The following is a 15,370-nucleotide window of genomic DNA, read 5'->3' on the forward strand; positions in this document are numbered from 1 at the left end:
CCGGCCAGGGTGGCTCAGTGCTAGAGCATCAACCCACACACCAGGAGGTCACCAGTCGACTCCTGGTCAGGGCACATGCCAAGGCTGTGGGCTTGATCCCCAGCAGGAGGCGTGCAGAACGCAGCCTATGGATGTTGATGCATCCATGTTTCTACCTCTCCCTCTCCTTTCCTCTCTCTCTAAAAAAATCAATAGGAACATATTTTTTTAAAAAAAAAGAAAGAAAAAGTCTCTTCTCAGTTCATACAATGAATGCATAAACTGCAGAAAACACATCCCTGGCTAGTGCAGACATATCTTGGGAGGGGCATGTTGGGGGGCAGGGAGAGAGGTTTCAGCACCCGAAAGGTGACCCTCCGGGTCATTTCCCACTGGTGGAGTCGTGTCATTGAGGTCCCACAGCAACAGCCTGGGAGGCGGGAGCCAGCGCTGGATGGGAGGGCTGAGCAAGCCCCTGCCTCCCTCGGCATCACTCTCTGGTCTCTGTGACGACCTTGAATCTGCAGTGCCCAAGCACCTGACTTACTCTCGCCCTGTCCTGGTGAGGAGGGTTGAGGTGGTGTCTGCCGGTCCCGGGGGCAGAGCCGCCGCTGCAGGGCCCTGGGTGGAGGCTGGACTGCTCCCCATGCTCGGGTGGAACTGCTCCGAAATCCGCTTTCGCCCCTCCCGCTGCGAGCCAGGGACCGCTGGGGAGGCAGAAGGAGACCAAAGGGAGTTAAGTGGAGAAGACCCTCACTGTGCAAACTTGTATGGGTGCAAGAATGGGGGGTGAAGAGACACTGCCCAGCTGAGGTCACAAATGAGGCTCCTGATGAGGTCAGTGACCCACCGACCTCAAAACCAGAAGACGTGGTTTCTGCTGGGCGTTTGGAGCGCTAAGCTCGGCCTGCTAAGCTCCTGGTAATTAGCAAGCCCCTCACAGCCCACTATTTTGGCATCAGATCCAAGCCTCCAGGACACCCCCCCCCCCATACACACACACGAAGAGCTCATTGTTCCTCACGTGGGTCCCCTAGACTCTGTCGTGCATCTCACTGTCGTTCTGGAACTGGCTTCAGAGCCTCCACCTCTCTCTGAAATGAGTCACACCTTTGCCTAGGAGCGTGTTTGGGGGGAGGACGTTCATCACTTTAGCCTCCCAAAGGGATGGGCGACCAGGGGCTAAGACCGCTAATCTGGCCCATGGGTTAACGACAGTGAGCCCTGGGAGTCTCAATAGGTAAAGGAACAAACCACAAATACGTGGGACAGTCTAGATCAGCGGTTCTCCACCTGTGGGTCGTGACCATCGGAAAACACAAATAGCATATCAGATATTTACATTACGATTCATAACAGTAGCAAAATTACAGTTATGAAGTAGCAACGAAAATAACTTTATGTTTGGGGGTCACCACAACACGAGGAACTGTATTAAAGGGTCGCAGCATTAGGAAGGTTGAGAACCACTGGTCTAGAGAAACCTTCAGAGAGCCATGCAGACTGCAGAAGCCAACCCCAAAGTATTTATATTATCCGACTCCATTTACATAACATTCTGGAAATGACAAAATTATAGGCAGGAGGACAGATGAGTGGTTACCAGGAGCTGCGGAGAGCGTGGAGGCAGGAGGGAAGTGGGTGTGTCTATACTGGTAAAGGGGCAACAGAGCGGGCCTGGGGTGGAAGGATCGGACTGAGTCCGGGTCAGGATCCGGCTGTGACATTAGGGGAACCTGGGCAAAGGGCATGTGGAATCTCAGTGTATGACTTCTATGATTAATTAATAAAACTTTAAGTTAAAGTTTCATTTAAAAAAATTTAAATGATGAGGCAAAACTAATCTGAGGTTTTAGACATCGGAGCAGTGGTTCCCCTTGGGGGGGAGGGGGCAGGAGCGATGGAAGGGGCTGGAGGGGGTGCTGATGCTCTGATCATGCTTCGTCTCTTGGTCTGTGTTCACTTTGAGAAAACACATCCATTTGGGTTCTTTCCAGTATGTTTTTTTTTTTTAAATATATTTTATTGATTTTTTACAGAGAGGAAGGGAGAGAGATAGAGAGTCAGAAACATCGATGAGAGAGAAACATCGACCAGCTGCCTCCTGCACATCTCCTACTGGAGATGTGCCCGCAACCCAGGTACATGCCCTTGACCGGAATCGAACCCGGGACCCTTCAGTCTGCAGGCCGACGCTCTATCCACTGAGCCAAACCGGTTTCGGCTCCAGTATGTTTTATTTCAGTAAAAAGCCCACATGCATTTTTAAATGTAAAAAAAAATAATTAGAGATAGATTTTATAGACAGGGAAAGTGTTCATGATACAGTGATTAATGGGGGGAAAAGGTTATCAAACATTCATGTATAATATGATCCTATTTCCATTTTAGGTATATGTAAATCAGCACACACACATGCATGCACACACACACACACACACACACACTGGCATAGAAAGCAGCCCGCAGATTCTACACCAAAATGTCAACATGGAGAGTTTACAGTGTATTTTTTTTTCTTTTGTTCCCTTGTGTCCTTCCTGCCTGCAATTTCAAATTTTCCTACAATGAGCCTGTATGATATTTTGTATCTTAAAGGGTAATGCAGATTTTTTGTGGGTTTGATTTCTTTAATTCAGGCAATCCGGCCACCGCCAGGGCCTGGCCAACCCAGGTACATCCACTCACCCATCTCGGCTGCCACCGCCGGCTCCAGGAGGAAGCTGGGTGCCCTCTGGCGGAGAGGGCTGTCCCGGGTGGAGGGGTGCCTCTGGGCTCGACTCCTGGGCGTTCTCGGCTCAGTGGCTCTTCTGGGGACCGGCGGACCCCTGGTGTGGGGGTGGGAGGCTGCATCCCGGGGCACAGAAGCAGTGAAGGGCTGCGCTAATGTCCCTGGGGTACTAGGGGATCACGGAGGGAGACACACGTTGAGGTCACGTAGAGAGAGGCCACAGCCTCCGAGCCCCTCCACACCCTAAACTAAGGGCTCCGGACTTCAGGACTGTGCACCCTGGAGGGGTCTTTCTGAGGACGCACCCCATTACACATGCCTTTACCACCCGCCAGCTGCCCACCTGCCCACCCATCTGTGCAAAATTAAAAAGCTCCATTTTGTTTTGGGAGATACACAGAGAAGCAGAATTTCCAATCCTTTCTTCCCCTGCAGCCCCGGTTGCCATGGGGGTCCCCGTGGGGCCAGCCCCTGGTTCTGAGGCTCCATCACTCACCTTTCACCTGAGTGCCTCCACCCTCTCTCTTCCCCAGGTAGCCATCCCAACTGCCCTCTGTCCTGTCTTTTGCTCGCCTCACGCCACCCTCCCAGTTTCTATTATTCATTCACCATTCGCTCAGTTATGTGCTCGTCACATCCTTCTCTCCCGCTCCGTCGCTAACTGGCTGAGTGACGCTGGGCAGTCCCTTTCCCTCTCTGAGCCTCAGTTCCCCCATCAATAAGATGGGGGCGAGGAAGCATTGTTGGGGCGATGAGGGAAGGCTCTAAGAATGCCCAGACCATCAGCCCCTGCTCTGGGCTCACAGGTCCCTCGATTCCCAGGCGTGTGGCACTGAGGGGACAGTGGTGGGGTCCCCGGGGTACCTGATGTGGGAGAGCCGATGCTCTGGGGTCTGCGTTAGGGGCGACACTCTGCTGGTTTCTGAGCCCACAAAGCCACTGTCCGTCTCGGGGGATGCCATCCAGGACTCCTGAAAGAGGCAGGGTCCCTTTAAGTCTGAGGAATGTGCCTGCGGCAGACTGGGAAGACTGGGAAGACTTCCGAGTCCTGGCCTGGGGCCTCACATTCCAGAGGCTGACAGACTGGACTGGGGAGACTGGCCAGCTCCCAACAGCCAGGCCCAGGGGTGAGGGTCCCCAGGGGTGGAGTCCCATGAGCCCCAGTCCAAGAGCAGGGACACCACACCCTGAGAGGACCCTGAGGGGGTCCCCCTTCCCTGAGGAGTGGGAGCCACAGCCCTGGGGAGGGGCCCTGCAGACTCCCGAGCTGAGGAACAGAAAGAGGGGAAGGCAGTCCCATTATGGGGAGAGGAGGCTCATTTTCGTGTCGCCTGGCCTGGGCCTGGACACCATGGTCCTCTCTGACTGCAGAAATGCCCCGTGAATCGGAAAAGGAACCCACCACACTCCCTGCACACCCAGGCTCACGTGCAAGGCACAGGGCACAGAGAGTGAGCCAGGGCCTGCCCTCACGCTCCAGTGCGGATTCCTTACCATGGCATTAGGACGACGTGTATGCGTGTGTGTGCATGTGTGTGCGTGTGTGTGTGTGATTCTCTGGGAATAAGTCACATTCCTTAACATAAGTCACATTTCCATAATGATCTGTGACCCCTGTTTACAGTTTAAAATCCCTGCTCCAATGGCACACACAGGGCATGGAGTCCAGAACCATCCCCCAGCTGTGCTAGGTGAGCTGAGGAGGCTACAGGCTCTCAGAGGAGGAACAGGAGATGCTGGCAGAGGGACAGCGCTGGGGGAGGCGAAGGCAAAGAGGTGGCACTGGGCCTAAGCCCTGTATATTGGGCAGGATGGTGACTGGCAGCGACAGGAGCAAACATTCCCAGAAGGAACCGTGTGAGCAAAGGCCTGGGGGCAGAAAGCTCCCAGAGGCTGAGCCCGTGCCCCTGGACACCTACCTCCAGGTGCCCGCCAGTCTGGTGGAGAGACTTCTGTGCGAGGCGCTCGGAGATGCCGCTTCCCTCCAGGCTGGTCAGACTGCTCTGGTGGGACGCCGCCGGCTTGGTGCCCTGGGAGTGGGGTGGCCTACCAGGGCCCGGGGGAGCTGCCTCGGCCTGGCCCAGGCCCAGCTGGTGCCCATCTCCGGCCATGGATGCATGGAAGCCTGCTGCTTTCACGGATACCGACTGCCCCACAGCCTCCCTGGCAGAGCAGGAGAGGCTGTCAGACCTGGCGTGAGCCGGGCAGCCCTGCCCTGGGAGTCAAGCAGTCCAGGGCACAAGCTCTGGTCAGACACCCCTGGGTGCCCACTCTGGCTCTGTGACCTTCTAGCTATGTGACCTTGGGCAAGACACCTCCCCTCTCTGAACCTCATTTTTCTCGACTGTAAAATGCGATGCCAAAAGAACGCACCCAACACACCGCAGGGGAAACAGCGTGGAAACAGATGAGTGAAAGCAGCGTTTCCCAGGCCTCGGGAATCTGCACCCCATCTTCCCTCTGTCAGCCATTTCCACAAGCACCAGTCTACCAGTACTCAGAAAGCCTTCGTCCCCATTATAAACGGAAGACCGATATTTTGTGTTGCAAAGAGAAACTACCTTTAAAATAAACAGGAAGACAATATTGTTGTATTCTACCTACATAGATCCTTTTGCCTACTGAAGGCTCAGGCCCGAGACCTGCTTCGTTTCTATCTCTCTCTCTCTCTCTCTCTCTCTATCTCTATCTCTATCTCTATCTCTATCTCTATCTCTATCTATCTCTCTCTAAAGGAAGCCCAAAAAAGACATGTTAGTACTCATTCAGACTCTCCTGGATGCACTTTGATGGTCAGACTGACAAGGAGAAAACTGTGTTTAATGCTGCGTCTCACCTCCTGAAACTCACATCCCACAACCCAAAGCCAAGTCAAGCGCTGTCAATGGGCACGTCCCACATTCTAGAGAGACGCTGAGCTACAGGCCAGGAAAGCCATGTCCACACCGTGAAGAGCGGCCTCACTCACTAAGACAGTCAGCACCCTTGTCAGAGCGGGTCTGGGGCAAGTGGGGGAGGCTCACAGACATACTCGAGGGGGGTCCCGTGGCTTCTCTCCGCCCGCACCGGGAACTGCCGTGAGGGAAGCCTGGTGGTCTGTGCTTTCCCCGGAGCTGAAGCTGACCCGTCCACTTCCAGGGTTCTGCCTTGCTCCTCCTCCTCCTTCTCCTCCTCCGCCCTCATGGCTTCTGGGAGGGACTTCACACTGAGGTACCTGCAGAAGGACACACACGGGGCGGGGGGGGGGGGGGGGAGGGATGACCTTTGCCCAGCAGGGACAGCCAAGGCCCAGCCATGGGGCCCGATACCCGGCTCCCTCCTGGTGCGCACTCACCGCTCCAGGAGCCCATGGAAGTCTTGCTCCACCTGCAGCTCCTTGTGCCTGAGAGGGGCCGGGAGGCCCAGCAGCCTGTCCTCCACCTCACTGCCTGCAGGGCTCACCTCCACGTTCATGTGCAATGAGCAGGGGTCAGTGCTGGGAGCGTCAGGCTGGGGGCCAGAGAGGAGGAGGGGCAGAGATTCAGCAGATCCCTAAACATTACTTTTAAAAAATATATGTTTTTATTGATTTCAGAGAGGAAGGAAGAGGGAGAGAGCGATAGAAATGTCCATGAGAATCATTGATCAGTTGCCTCCTCTGCACGCCCCACACTGGGCATCAAGCATGCAACCCAGGTATGTGCCCTGATGGGAAATCGAACTGTGACCTCCTGTTTCATAGGTCAATGCTAAACCACTGAGTAATGCAACGCTTACTGGGCTAAACTTTACTTTTTTTTAAGGACCTTCCTCATGCTGGTGTGGCAGAGTAAAAAATAGGACAGACTCACCACCACCACCACCACCCTTTCTATGTGCATGCAAAATGTAGGGACTGGATCATATGATTCTCAGCAATAACTACCATTAATTGATCACCTACTACATGCCAGACACTGCACAGAGATAACCTCACAACAATCCCACCAGTACATACGATTATTATATCCCATTTTACAGACATGTAACTAAGGCGCAAATCATTTGCCCAAAGTCACACAGAAGTAAGGGGCAGAGCTGAGATTTCAACCCAGATTTCCTGCCAGAAGCATCTCTCCTGACCCCCCTCCATTCCAGGATGGACATCCAAGCCCCCAAAACACCTTCACGGCAGGAGTATGGAAGTCCCTCACACACTCAGGCTTTTACAAGTAAGTAGAAGAGAGAGCACCTGGTATAGTTTCCTTCCAACTGGGACAGAGCACAATGTGAGAGAATCTCCCTTAAAGCCATGCCCGCCCCCCACCAGCCCCCGCCCCACCCGGCAGGCAGCATTTTCCTGCTCCAATCCCCAACAGAGATGTTCTTGCAGCACAGGCAGGGAGGAGCACAGGTGGTGAGGAGCACAGGCAGCAAGGAGCACAGGCAGCAAGGAGCACAGACAGCGAGGAGCACAGGCAGGGAGGAGCACAGGCAGCAAGGAGCACAGGCGGCAAGGAGCACAGGCGGCAAGGAGCACAGGTGGTGAGGAGCATAGGCGGCAAGGAACACAGGCGGCAAGGAGCACAGGCAGCAAGGAGCACAGGCTGCAAGGAGCACAGGCAGCAAGGAGCACAGGCGGCAAGGAGCACAGGCAGCAAGGAGCACAGGCGGCAAGGAGCACAGGCAGCAAGGAGCACAGGCAGCAAGGAGCACAGGCAGCGAGGAGCACAGGCAGCAAGGAGCACAGGCAGCAAGGAGCACAGGCGGCAAGGAGCACAGGCAGCAAGGAGCACAGGTGGTGAGGAGCACAGGCAGGGAGGAGCACAGGTGGTGAGGAGCACAGGCAGCAAGGAGCACAGGCAGCAAGGAGCACAGGCTGAGGAGCACAGGCGCGAGGCAGAGACTCCACCGCGTCACCTGTGCGACCACCGCAAAACACAGATCGTGATCGCCTCTCGGGGGCTTTGTCGTGGACTAGAGAAAGGTCTACAAAGCCCTTCCATGGACAGCCCTTGTTCACGGACGCCTGTCTTGGTGAACAGCCCCCAGATCCATCCAGTACCAAAAGCTAGAAGCCCGGAGGTCACCCTTGGCTCCCTCCCCTCTCAGTTCCATTCCAAGTCCAGTCAAATGTGCCTTCTAAACCTCTCAAGCTCATGTGCATCTTTCCATCCGCTCTGCCACCTCCCCGTCTCTGACTGGCCTACCTCAAATCTTCTTAGGTCATGTCCTGTTGAAAGCCTAGCAGGTTAGCCTTGGCTGGAGGGTGCAGTTGGTTAGAGTGTCGTCCAGCTACATCAAGGTTGCGGGTTCGATCCCCGATCAGGGCACATCCAAGGAGCAACCAATGAATGCGTAAATAAGTGGAGTGCCAAAATTGATGTTTTTCTCTTTCTCTCCTTCCCTCTTTCTCTCTCTCTCTCTCTCAAGTCAATAAATAAAATTTCTTTAAAAATTAAAAACCTTGCAGTTTAGGACCAAATGCTTGATGTGAGCCACCAGCCCCCACATTATGGAGCCCCTGCCTGCCTCTGCAGCCACCTCTACCAAAGGCCCCTTCACTCACTTCCCATACGCTAGCCACAGGCCCTTTGTACCGGCTGTGTTCCCTGCTGGACAGCTTTTCTTCTGTTCCTGGTCATTCCTCCTCACCCTCAGATCTCACTTAAACTTTACTTCCTCAAGGAAAGTTTATCTGACTCCCTCAAACTCATTTATGTTACCCTATTATCTACTCTCATAAAACCCATAATTCTCCTTCAGACGACTGATCAAAATTACAATTAAATGACTGTGTAATTGGTTCAACCAGACAGAAAACTCCATGAGGATAGAAGCCACCTATTTTTGTGCTTCCCACTGATTTCCCACCATGTGTCACGGGTCCTGGCATAGAAGTGCTCACTCCATAAATATGTAGTAAAGAAGTCAATTAATGAAGAGATGAATGAAGGATAGAACGGACCAACACGATGGGCAAAGAGATACCTCAAGGCCGAGGGTCTGGATGGCCGGCGTGTGGACTTGTCCGGAGGGAGAAGGCAAGTGCGTGGGCTGGTGGCGGGAGGGCGTGGCCAGGGGGCTGTCCAGAGGTGAGTCTGACCCGGCTCGCTCAGGCTTCTGCTGGTTCTGTTCCATGTGGTCCTTCAGTTCTTCCAGGCGAATGCCCAGCTGGAATATCTCCGCCTCCAGCTCCCTGGAAGGGGAAACACCAGCTCCAGGCACTGGGGTGGCAGTTGCATCGGGCATGTCTGGGAGGCCGCGCTTCAGAGCATACCCCAGAGGACGCCCATGGAGGGTCTAGTCCACGGGGAATCGGAGGCCTCAGCCCGAGTCCTCCTCTGCCACCAGCAGGCTATGGGACCTGGAGTAAATCCCTCCCCCCTCTGGCCTCAGTTTTCCCCTTCTCCAACGAGGGGTTACAGTTCCTATCTCTAAGGTCACGCCCCACTGTAGGGAGACCAGAAGACACAAATCTCAGCCTTGAATATTCACCTGTTGGAATATGTGCCTAATCACGATAGGACTTTCCTGTTCCCTCAGTGCAGTGGTTCTCAACCTTCCTACTGCCGCGACCCTTTAATACAGTTCCTCATGTTGGTGACCCCCAATTTCATTGTTACAAATTGAACATAATTCAAGCATAGTGACTAATCACAAAAACAGTATGTAATTATATATGTGTTTTCCGATGGTCTTAGGCGACCCCTGTGAAAGGGTCGTTCGACCCCCAAAGGGGTCGTGACCCACAGGTTGAGAACCGCTGCCCTAGTGTATACATTATGAGAATGAAGTGTGCCCCTCCTGGTGACCGAGGGAGGGGGCCTGCCTGCTCTGTCCTCCCAAGCCTCCCTCCCCAGCAGTACCTGCCAGGATCAAACTTCCCAGGTGCCCCCGTGGAGCCGGCAAGCCGCTGCGCCGGGTGCTGCTCCCTGCAGGCCTTCAGGTATTCTTCCTCCAGGGCCGAGTGGGCAGCCTTCAGCTGCTGGAAGACCTGAAACCACACCCAGTGAGGCAGCCCTGCGTGCCCAGCCCCTGTGAACGCCCTCCCTGCAGACACAGAGGGCAAGACCGTCCAGGGCAGGGCCATGGGACTCAGCCTGGGCCTGCAGAGGCCTCTGGGCCCGCGTCCCTGGGGGGCTGGGGCCGGGGCCCTCTGGAGCCTGCCCGCCCTGGCTGAGCCGTCTGCCATCAGGCCGGCGCCACAGAGGCGTGGCCCAGAGCCTCGGCGCCAGCTCCCGAGGGACCAGTCCCTCCCGGGTAGAACGCTAAGAGCCCCAATGTTCCATGACAGTTGTAGTATCAAATACGCTATCACAGTGTCCCCCTAAGGACCTAGTACTTGAGACCACGGTCTTCATTCTTGATTTGCAACATTATGGGTTTTGGAACTTCACTCTTTCCCGAATCCTTATCGATGATCACGATGGATGATGTTATCACCATCACGCCTCTAGCAACGATAAGTAACATCACCGAGCATTGAGGGCCTGTGCTAAAGGGGTTCTCATTACCCATTTAACCTTAAACAAACCCTAAGGAGAGGGGTATGTTACCTTCTTCGTTTAAAGAGGAAACAGGCCCAGAGAGGTTCTTGGTGATGGTCACACAGTGAGCAAGTTAGCAATCAGGATTGGAACCCAGGCCCTCCGGCTCCAGAGCTCATGGGCCTAACACGTATGCTCGGCCCGCACAGTAAACGTGATAATAGCTCACACATGGCTGAACCTACGGGAGGTGGGCTCAGTATCCCTGACTTCGTGTCATCCCTTCCACTCACTCTATGCTGACGGCAGACTGAGACCCAGGACAACCTAGTGCCCATAGTCCCCAGTCGAGCGTGATCTTCCAAGGGCTCCCAACCTCCCTGTCTGTGGAGGAATTAGGGTAGAGGTAAAGAAGATTGATGGTTTTCATGTCCAAGGTCCTTGATCATCCACTCAGTGAGATAACATAAAACATATCCCACGTTCGTAACTGGTAAATGCATATGACGTCTATACAACAACAGAGGGGAATACCCGCACGTTATGTTTTCTACAAACCAGGTGTGCTGCATCTGTCCCTCCTGGCTCTCTCTCCCCCCACCCTGTTCTGTGCCTGGATCGTCAACGGGGCTCCCTACACGCTGGCTTCCCATGGGGTCTGTCCAGCGGGTGGCACCCATGAGAGGTCACAGGGTGAGAGGAGAGACACCGGGAGGGAACGGCTCCGTCGCAGGTGCTGGTCGCTGGGCTGCCCTGTTCCTGGTCAGGCCCCTGACGCTGCCACAACCCTGCTAACTGCCCCTTCATTGACCACCCTGCTCCCTTTCCCCCCAGCTCTGAGAGCTCTGCCTGCTCCTTTGGGACACTGGCGGATGCAGCAGAAACCCAAGTTTTACATACGACAGTTACCTAGACATACCGAAGTCCAAAAGGAAGTAAGCCCATAATGGCTAGATCAGGGGTCTCCCCCATCCCCCTGCTCCCCAGCTAGTTTTCAGTTTGGGGCAATTACTACTGTAATAAAGAAAATAAAAACAAAAAGGCCTCTTTCTGGGGGCCGAGAGTGGGATAACTGGTGGGAAGCCATGCAGGGCAGTGATTATGACCCTGGACGTGGGACTCGGACAGACCAGGCTCTGCCATCTATCAGCTGTGTGACCTCCAAGTCCCCTCTCGGGCATTTGGCTGCATCCCAGTTAAATGTTGGTGAGGACTGTCACTGCCCTGCTGGGTTTTTATGATGATAAAATTAAATCATGTACTTAACCAGCTTGCCACGGTGCCTGGCACACCACCACCGTTGCTTAATAAGTGGTAGCCATTGCGAGATAATGATCACTATCATGGGAAGCTAAGCAGGGGCCGATTCTTCTGAAAGGAGACGCTGTGTCTGGCTTCTCTGGCCCGTCTTGTGGCAGATGGGGCTTCAGAGGCTCGGAGATGGGGGACAAAGCAGTTATCTGGCAGCTCTAAGGGTATCTCCCCAAGTGGGCGGTACCTTGAGCTGATCCTGGGGCGTCAGCCGTCCTGCCTGCATCAGGCCCACGAAGGACTCCACCTGCACAAGGGGAGAAGGAAACACGCGCCATGAACCCAGACCCTGGAAGAGGAGCCCTGCGGACCCCTGCACTCAGCCACATTCGCGCTTTGGCACGAGGAGCTGGGTCCCGCCTCGGGATGTGCGTTTTCTGCCAAGCCCGGAGAGGCATGAGCCAGAAACTGACTTCATCCCCGACCCCGGCCATGGCCGCCTTGGGAAAATTAAAGGGGAATCTCCAGGAATCTATGGACAGCAAAGCACACTCACTCATGTGCACGAAGACCTATGAGGCAGGATATGTACTGCAGCGTGGTCCGGGTGAGGTGGGGTGGGGTGGGGTGGGGTGGGGTAGGGGTGAGGGGGATAGTTTAAATGCCGGTCTGTGGAATAGTGTGCACACAAGAAGAGGAAGGCACATGTGTATGTTCTGATGTATGAGTGCCTCCAAGACCAGGGCAGTGTTTCTCGTGTGCTGCCATCTGTACAAAATATGTGGCGAATAAAAAAGGAAAACTATAAATACAGTTGCTTGTATATAAGCTCTCGCGAGAAGGATGCAAGACACGGAAACATTAACTACTTCTGGGGAAAACTGGGTGGTGGGAGGGCAGGGATGGGAGGGAGGTTTTCTACTTTCTACCTCCTTCGAACTTCGAACAGAATAAATTTATTGCCCACCCAGAAATAAATATTCGAGTGTGGGACATTAAAAACGTCAAGGTACCCTATACTTGTGTGGCCATTTCTGTAAATGCATGTGAGCGCGTTGAACATTTTTGCTTGGAACGAAGGGCAAGGGTGAGAAAGACTTCACTGACTATACCTGCGTCCTGTGTGCATCTATTACCGTGATAATAAATGTTTTCATCAGGAAAAGTGGCATACGATGATTTGGGGATCACAGAGCCAGACTCAAAGGGACAACTAGCATATGAAATGTCCAGGAGAGACAAACCCACAGGGACAGAATATAGACGAGCAGCCACCAGGGGTCGGGGAAGGGGACCTGGGGAGTGACTGCTTCACGGATATGGAGTTTTCTTATGTCTGATGAAAATGTTAAGTTGATTGTGGTGGTGGTACATGACTGTGAATACAGTAAAAATCACTGAAGCATTCCTTTTAAATGAGTCGATAATATCTCAATAAAGCTGTCACCAAAAAAAGAAAAGGATGCCTGTGTGTCTCTGAAGGAATTAGTTTTCTGAACGTGGTCATGTATGTGACAACTCCATTTCCCTTTTTGCACTGACAACCAGGAAGCTCAAAGGCAAACATGAATCTGACAGTGTTCAGGGTCCAACAGAATACTCTGTTTACTCATTTCGCCCAAAGTTCATTTTAATTTTTCTCTACCCTTTCTTCCCCTTTGCCCCAGTTTCCTCACTTCCGTTCGTATGTGGTTATAATGCACGCATTTGCTAACTGCTTTTGGAATAAGGCCAAGGGTGTACTTACAAACAGACCTGCAAACAATTCACTGTTATTTGTACTGTTTGATGAAAATATGAAGGCCCTTTGAGGGGTGGCTGAGAACTGATTTCTGTCATGAAATGAACTAACAAGCTGGGTGATGTGGGAGTCACCCCTCGCTCAGGGTGACGAGGAGGAGGCTGGAGCCACGTGGCCTCCAAAGCCAGGGAGGCATGATCAGGGACCTCTGCAGGGGAGGGGCAGTGAGCCTCACAGAGCCTCCCTGCTCAGCAGGCAGAGGCCCCACTCTCTCCAGGCGACTTACGTCCCACATGGCAAAGCAGGGCTTCCACTCACCTTGGCCAGGAACCGTCTGGCCTGAGAAGCCAGCGCCTGGGTCCGCTGTGCCGAGGCCTGGTCCGGGGCGATGCCTGGGTTCTCCGGAAGACACCCTGGGGTGGGCGCACTGGAGGACGAGGAGGGGCTTGGGTCTCCTGGAGCTGACGACCCCCCTGGAATACACAACCACGGGACACTGGAGCCAAAGATGGTCCTTCCTGGGGCTGAGACGTTGCTGCTGCACCCCCAAACCACTGCCTCCACCATCACTCATCTCCTGGTCACACCCTCCTCACCCAGGCCCACAGGAGTGGGCTGGGCAGTGCTGCCCCCATCGACCGGAGAGAACAAGGTCTGGTTCTGCCCCGCATCACACAGCTGGAGCCCAGCCAGGCTCGGGAATCCCAGGAACAGCGTGGGCTCTCACTCAGGGAGATGCGGGTTCTAATCCCACCCTCCCCTGTGCAGCAGTGTGACCTTCAGCACGGGCTCGCCTCTCCTGGGCCTCGGTCTTCTTAACCGTCAATGGGTAACCCCAGCAGGCACCCAGCCATGGAGATTAACAGGGGATTAAGTGGGATCATGCGTGGCAAGGCTGAGCACAGGGTCTGGTCCCCATATGGGCTCCACGGTGACAATACTCTTTGTTGTCATGCAACTCGCCCAAGATCACCCAGCTGCCAAGTGGCAGAGTGAGGGCATCCCCCAGGCTGCTCTGGCTTAAAGCAAGACACTTTCCACACCTCCACTTGACCTCTTCACCTCAAAAGGCCCCGAGAGGGGCCGCACATTCCTCTCTCCCCGGGCCTGAAGCCAGTGCCACCCGAGGGTGAGCCAAGTGGCCCCTGAGCAGAATCACAGGCAGAGGGAGCCCTCCGGCCATGACTCCTCTCCCAGACTCACCTGAGGCCTCGAAGGTCTGTGGAGCCTCAGCAGGCCCCGGCCACCGCTCCACAGAATGGGGGTGTGGGATGGTGAAGGTCAGGACCTTGGTCCCCTGGGACACCATCCCCGTGTGGATGCTGTGGCTGGGCTTGGGTGGGTCCGAGTACAGGTTTACCTGTTAGGGAGAGGGGCACAGGCAGGGCCAAGTCAGGATGGGGGCAAACCCACGCTAAAGGTCTTACCCTCATTCACACCATCACTCAGGTGCTCAACAAACATGCATTTGTTATTCCCTGTCAGTGGAGCCCTAGGGTAGGGAAACCAGACACTGGGCAAAGGGCTTACATTTCATTCTCTCTTGATGGTGGTCCCCAAAGGGAAGCAGGGCAGGGACCATCGTCCCAATTTCCCAGAAGTGGAAACTGAGACTCAGAGAGGTTAAGTCACTAATTCAAAATCCCCAGCGGACAAATCCTTGCGCTGGGATTAGAAACTGGCTTTGACCAAAGTCCATGTTTTTTTATATTGATAATTTTAAAATAATATTTGTTATAACAATTTATACTATAACCATAATATATAAATATAATATTTAACATAGAGAAAGCATAATTATATTATAATGATATATTTATGAATAAAGACTTTCTAATAATAATTATCAGCAATTAATGGCTGCTTTGAGTAAATGAGTAAACCAACAACTAAATGAACTGTTTTCTCAGTTGGAGCAGACCGCCATCACTGAGGATAAATTCGACGTGGTAAGTAGCCCAGGGTGTGAGAGGGAAGTCTGGAGTCAGGCAGCCAGCCAAGGAAGACTTTCGAAGCTCAGAATTAAAGGGGACACATGCGCTGTACAGTCGTTTATAGCAAGGTTGGCAAACCATGGTGTGTTGTGAATAAGGTTTTAGTGAACACAGACATGCTGATTTGTGTAGGTGTTGAGTCTGGATGCTCTCATGCTACAACTGCAGAGTTGAGTCGCTGCCATGGAGACTGCGTGGTCCACAAAGCTGAAGATATGCACTGTGT

General features: G+C 53.7%; 1 protein-coding gene across 6 annotated transcripts in view; it reads right to left on the reverse strand.

Annotated features, from left to right (window-relative positions):
- Positions 1–15,370, reverse strand: part of AKNA (AT-hook transcription factor) — a 50,675-nt gene that overhangs the window by 11,578 nt on the left and 23,727 nt on the right. For 4 of the 6 annotated variants that reach the window (XM_036329785.1, XM_036329783.1, XM_036329787.1 and 1 more), the window contains 11 exons: positions 14,354–14,510; positions 13,469–13,623; positions 11,657–11,716; positions 9,538–9,665; positions 8,660–8,867; positions 6,045–6,199; positions 5,742–5,924; positions 4,630–4,873; positions 3,575–3,681; positions 2,668–2,879; positions 527–686 (listed from right to left, as the gene is read on the reverse strand). In XM_036329785.1, coding sequence (XP_036185678.1) covers positions 527–686; positions 2,668–2,879; positions 3,575–3,681; positions 4,630–4,873; positions 5,742–5,924; positions 6,045–6,199; positions 8,660–8,867; positions 9,538–9,665; positions 11,657–11,716; positions 13,469–13,623; positions 14,354–14,510 — 1,769 coding nt within the window. The remainder of the gene's footprint in view (positions 1–526; positions 687–2,667; positions 2,880–3,574; positions 3,682–4,629; positions 4,874–5,741; positions 5,925–6,044; positions 6,200–8,659; positions 8,868–9,537; positions 9,666–11,656; positions 11,717–13,468; positions 13,624–14,353; positions 14,511–15,370) is intronic. The other 2 variants (XM_036329786.1, XM_036329788.1) reach the window with 2 other exon arrangements.

Source organism: Myotis myotis, unplaced genomic scaffold, assembly GCF_014108235.1.
Source record: "Myotis myotis isolate mMyoMyo1 unplaced genomic scaffold, mMyoMyo1.p scaffold_m19_p_12, whole genome shotgun sequence".
Taxonomy (NCBI): Eukaryota; Metazoa; Chordata; class Mammalia; order Chiroptera; family Vespertilionidae; genus Myotis; species Myotis myotis.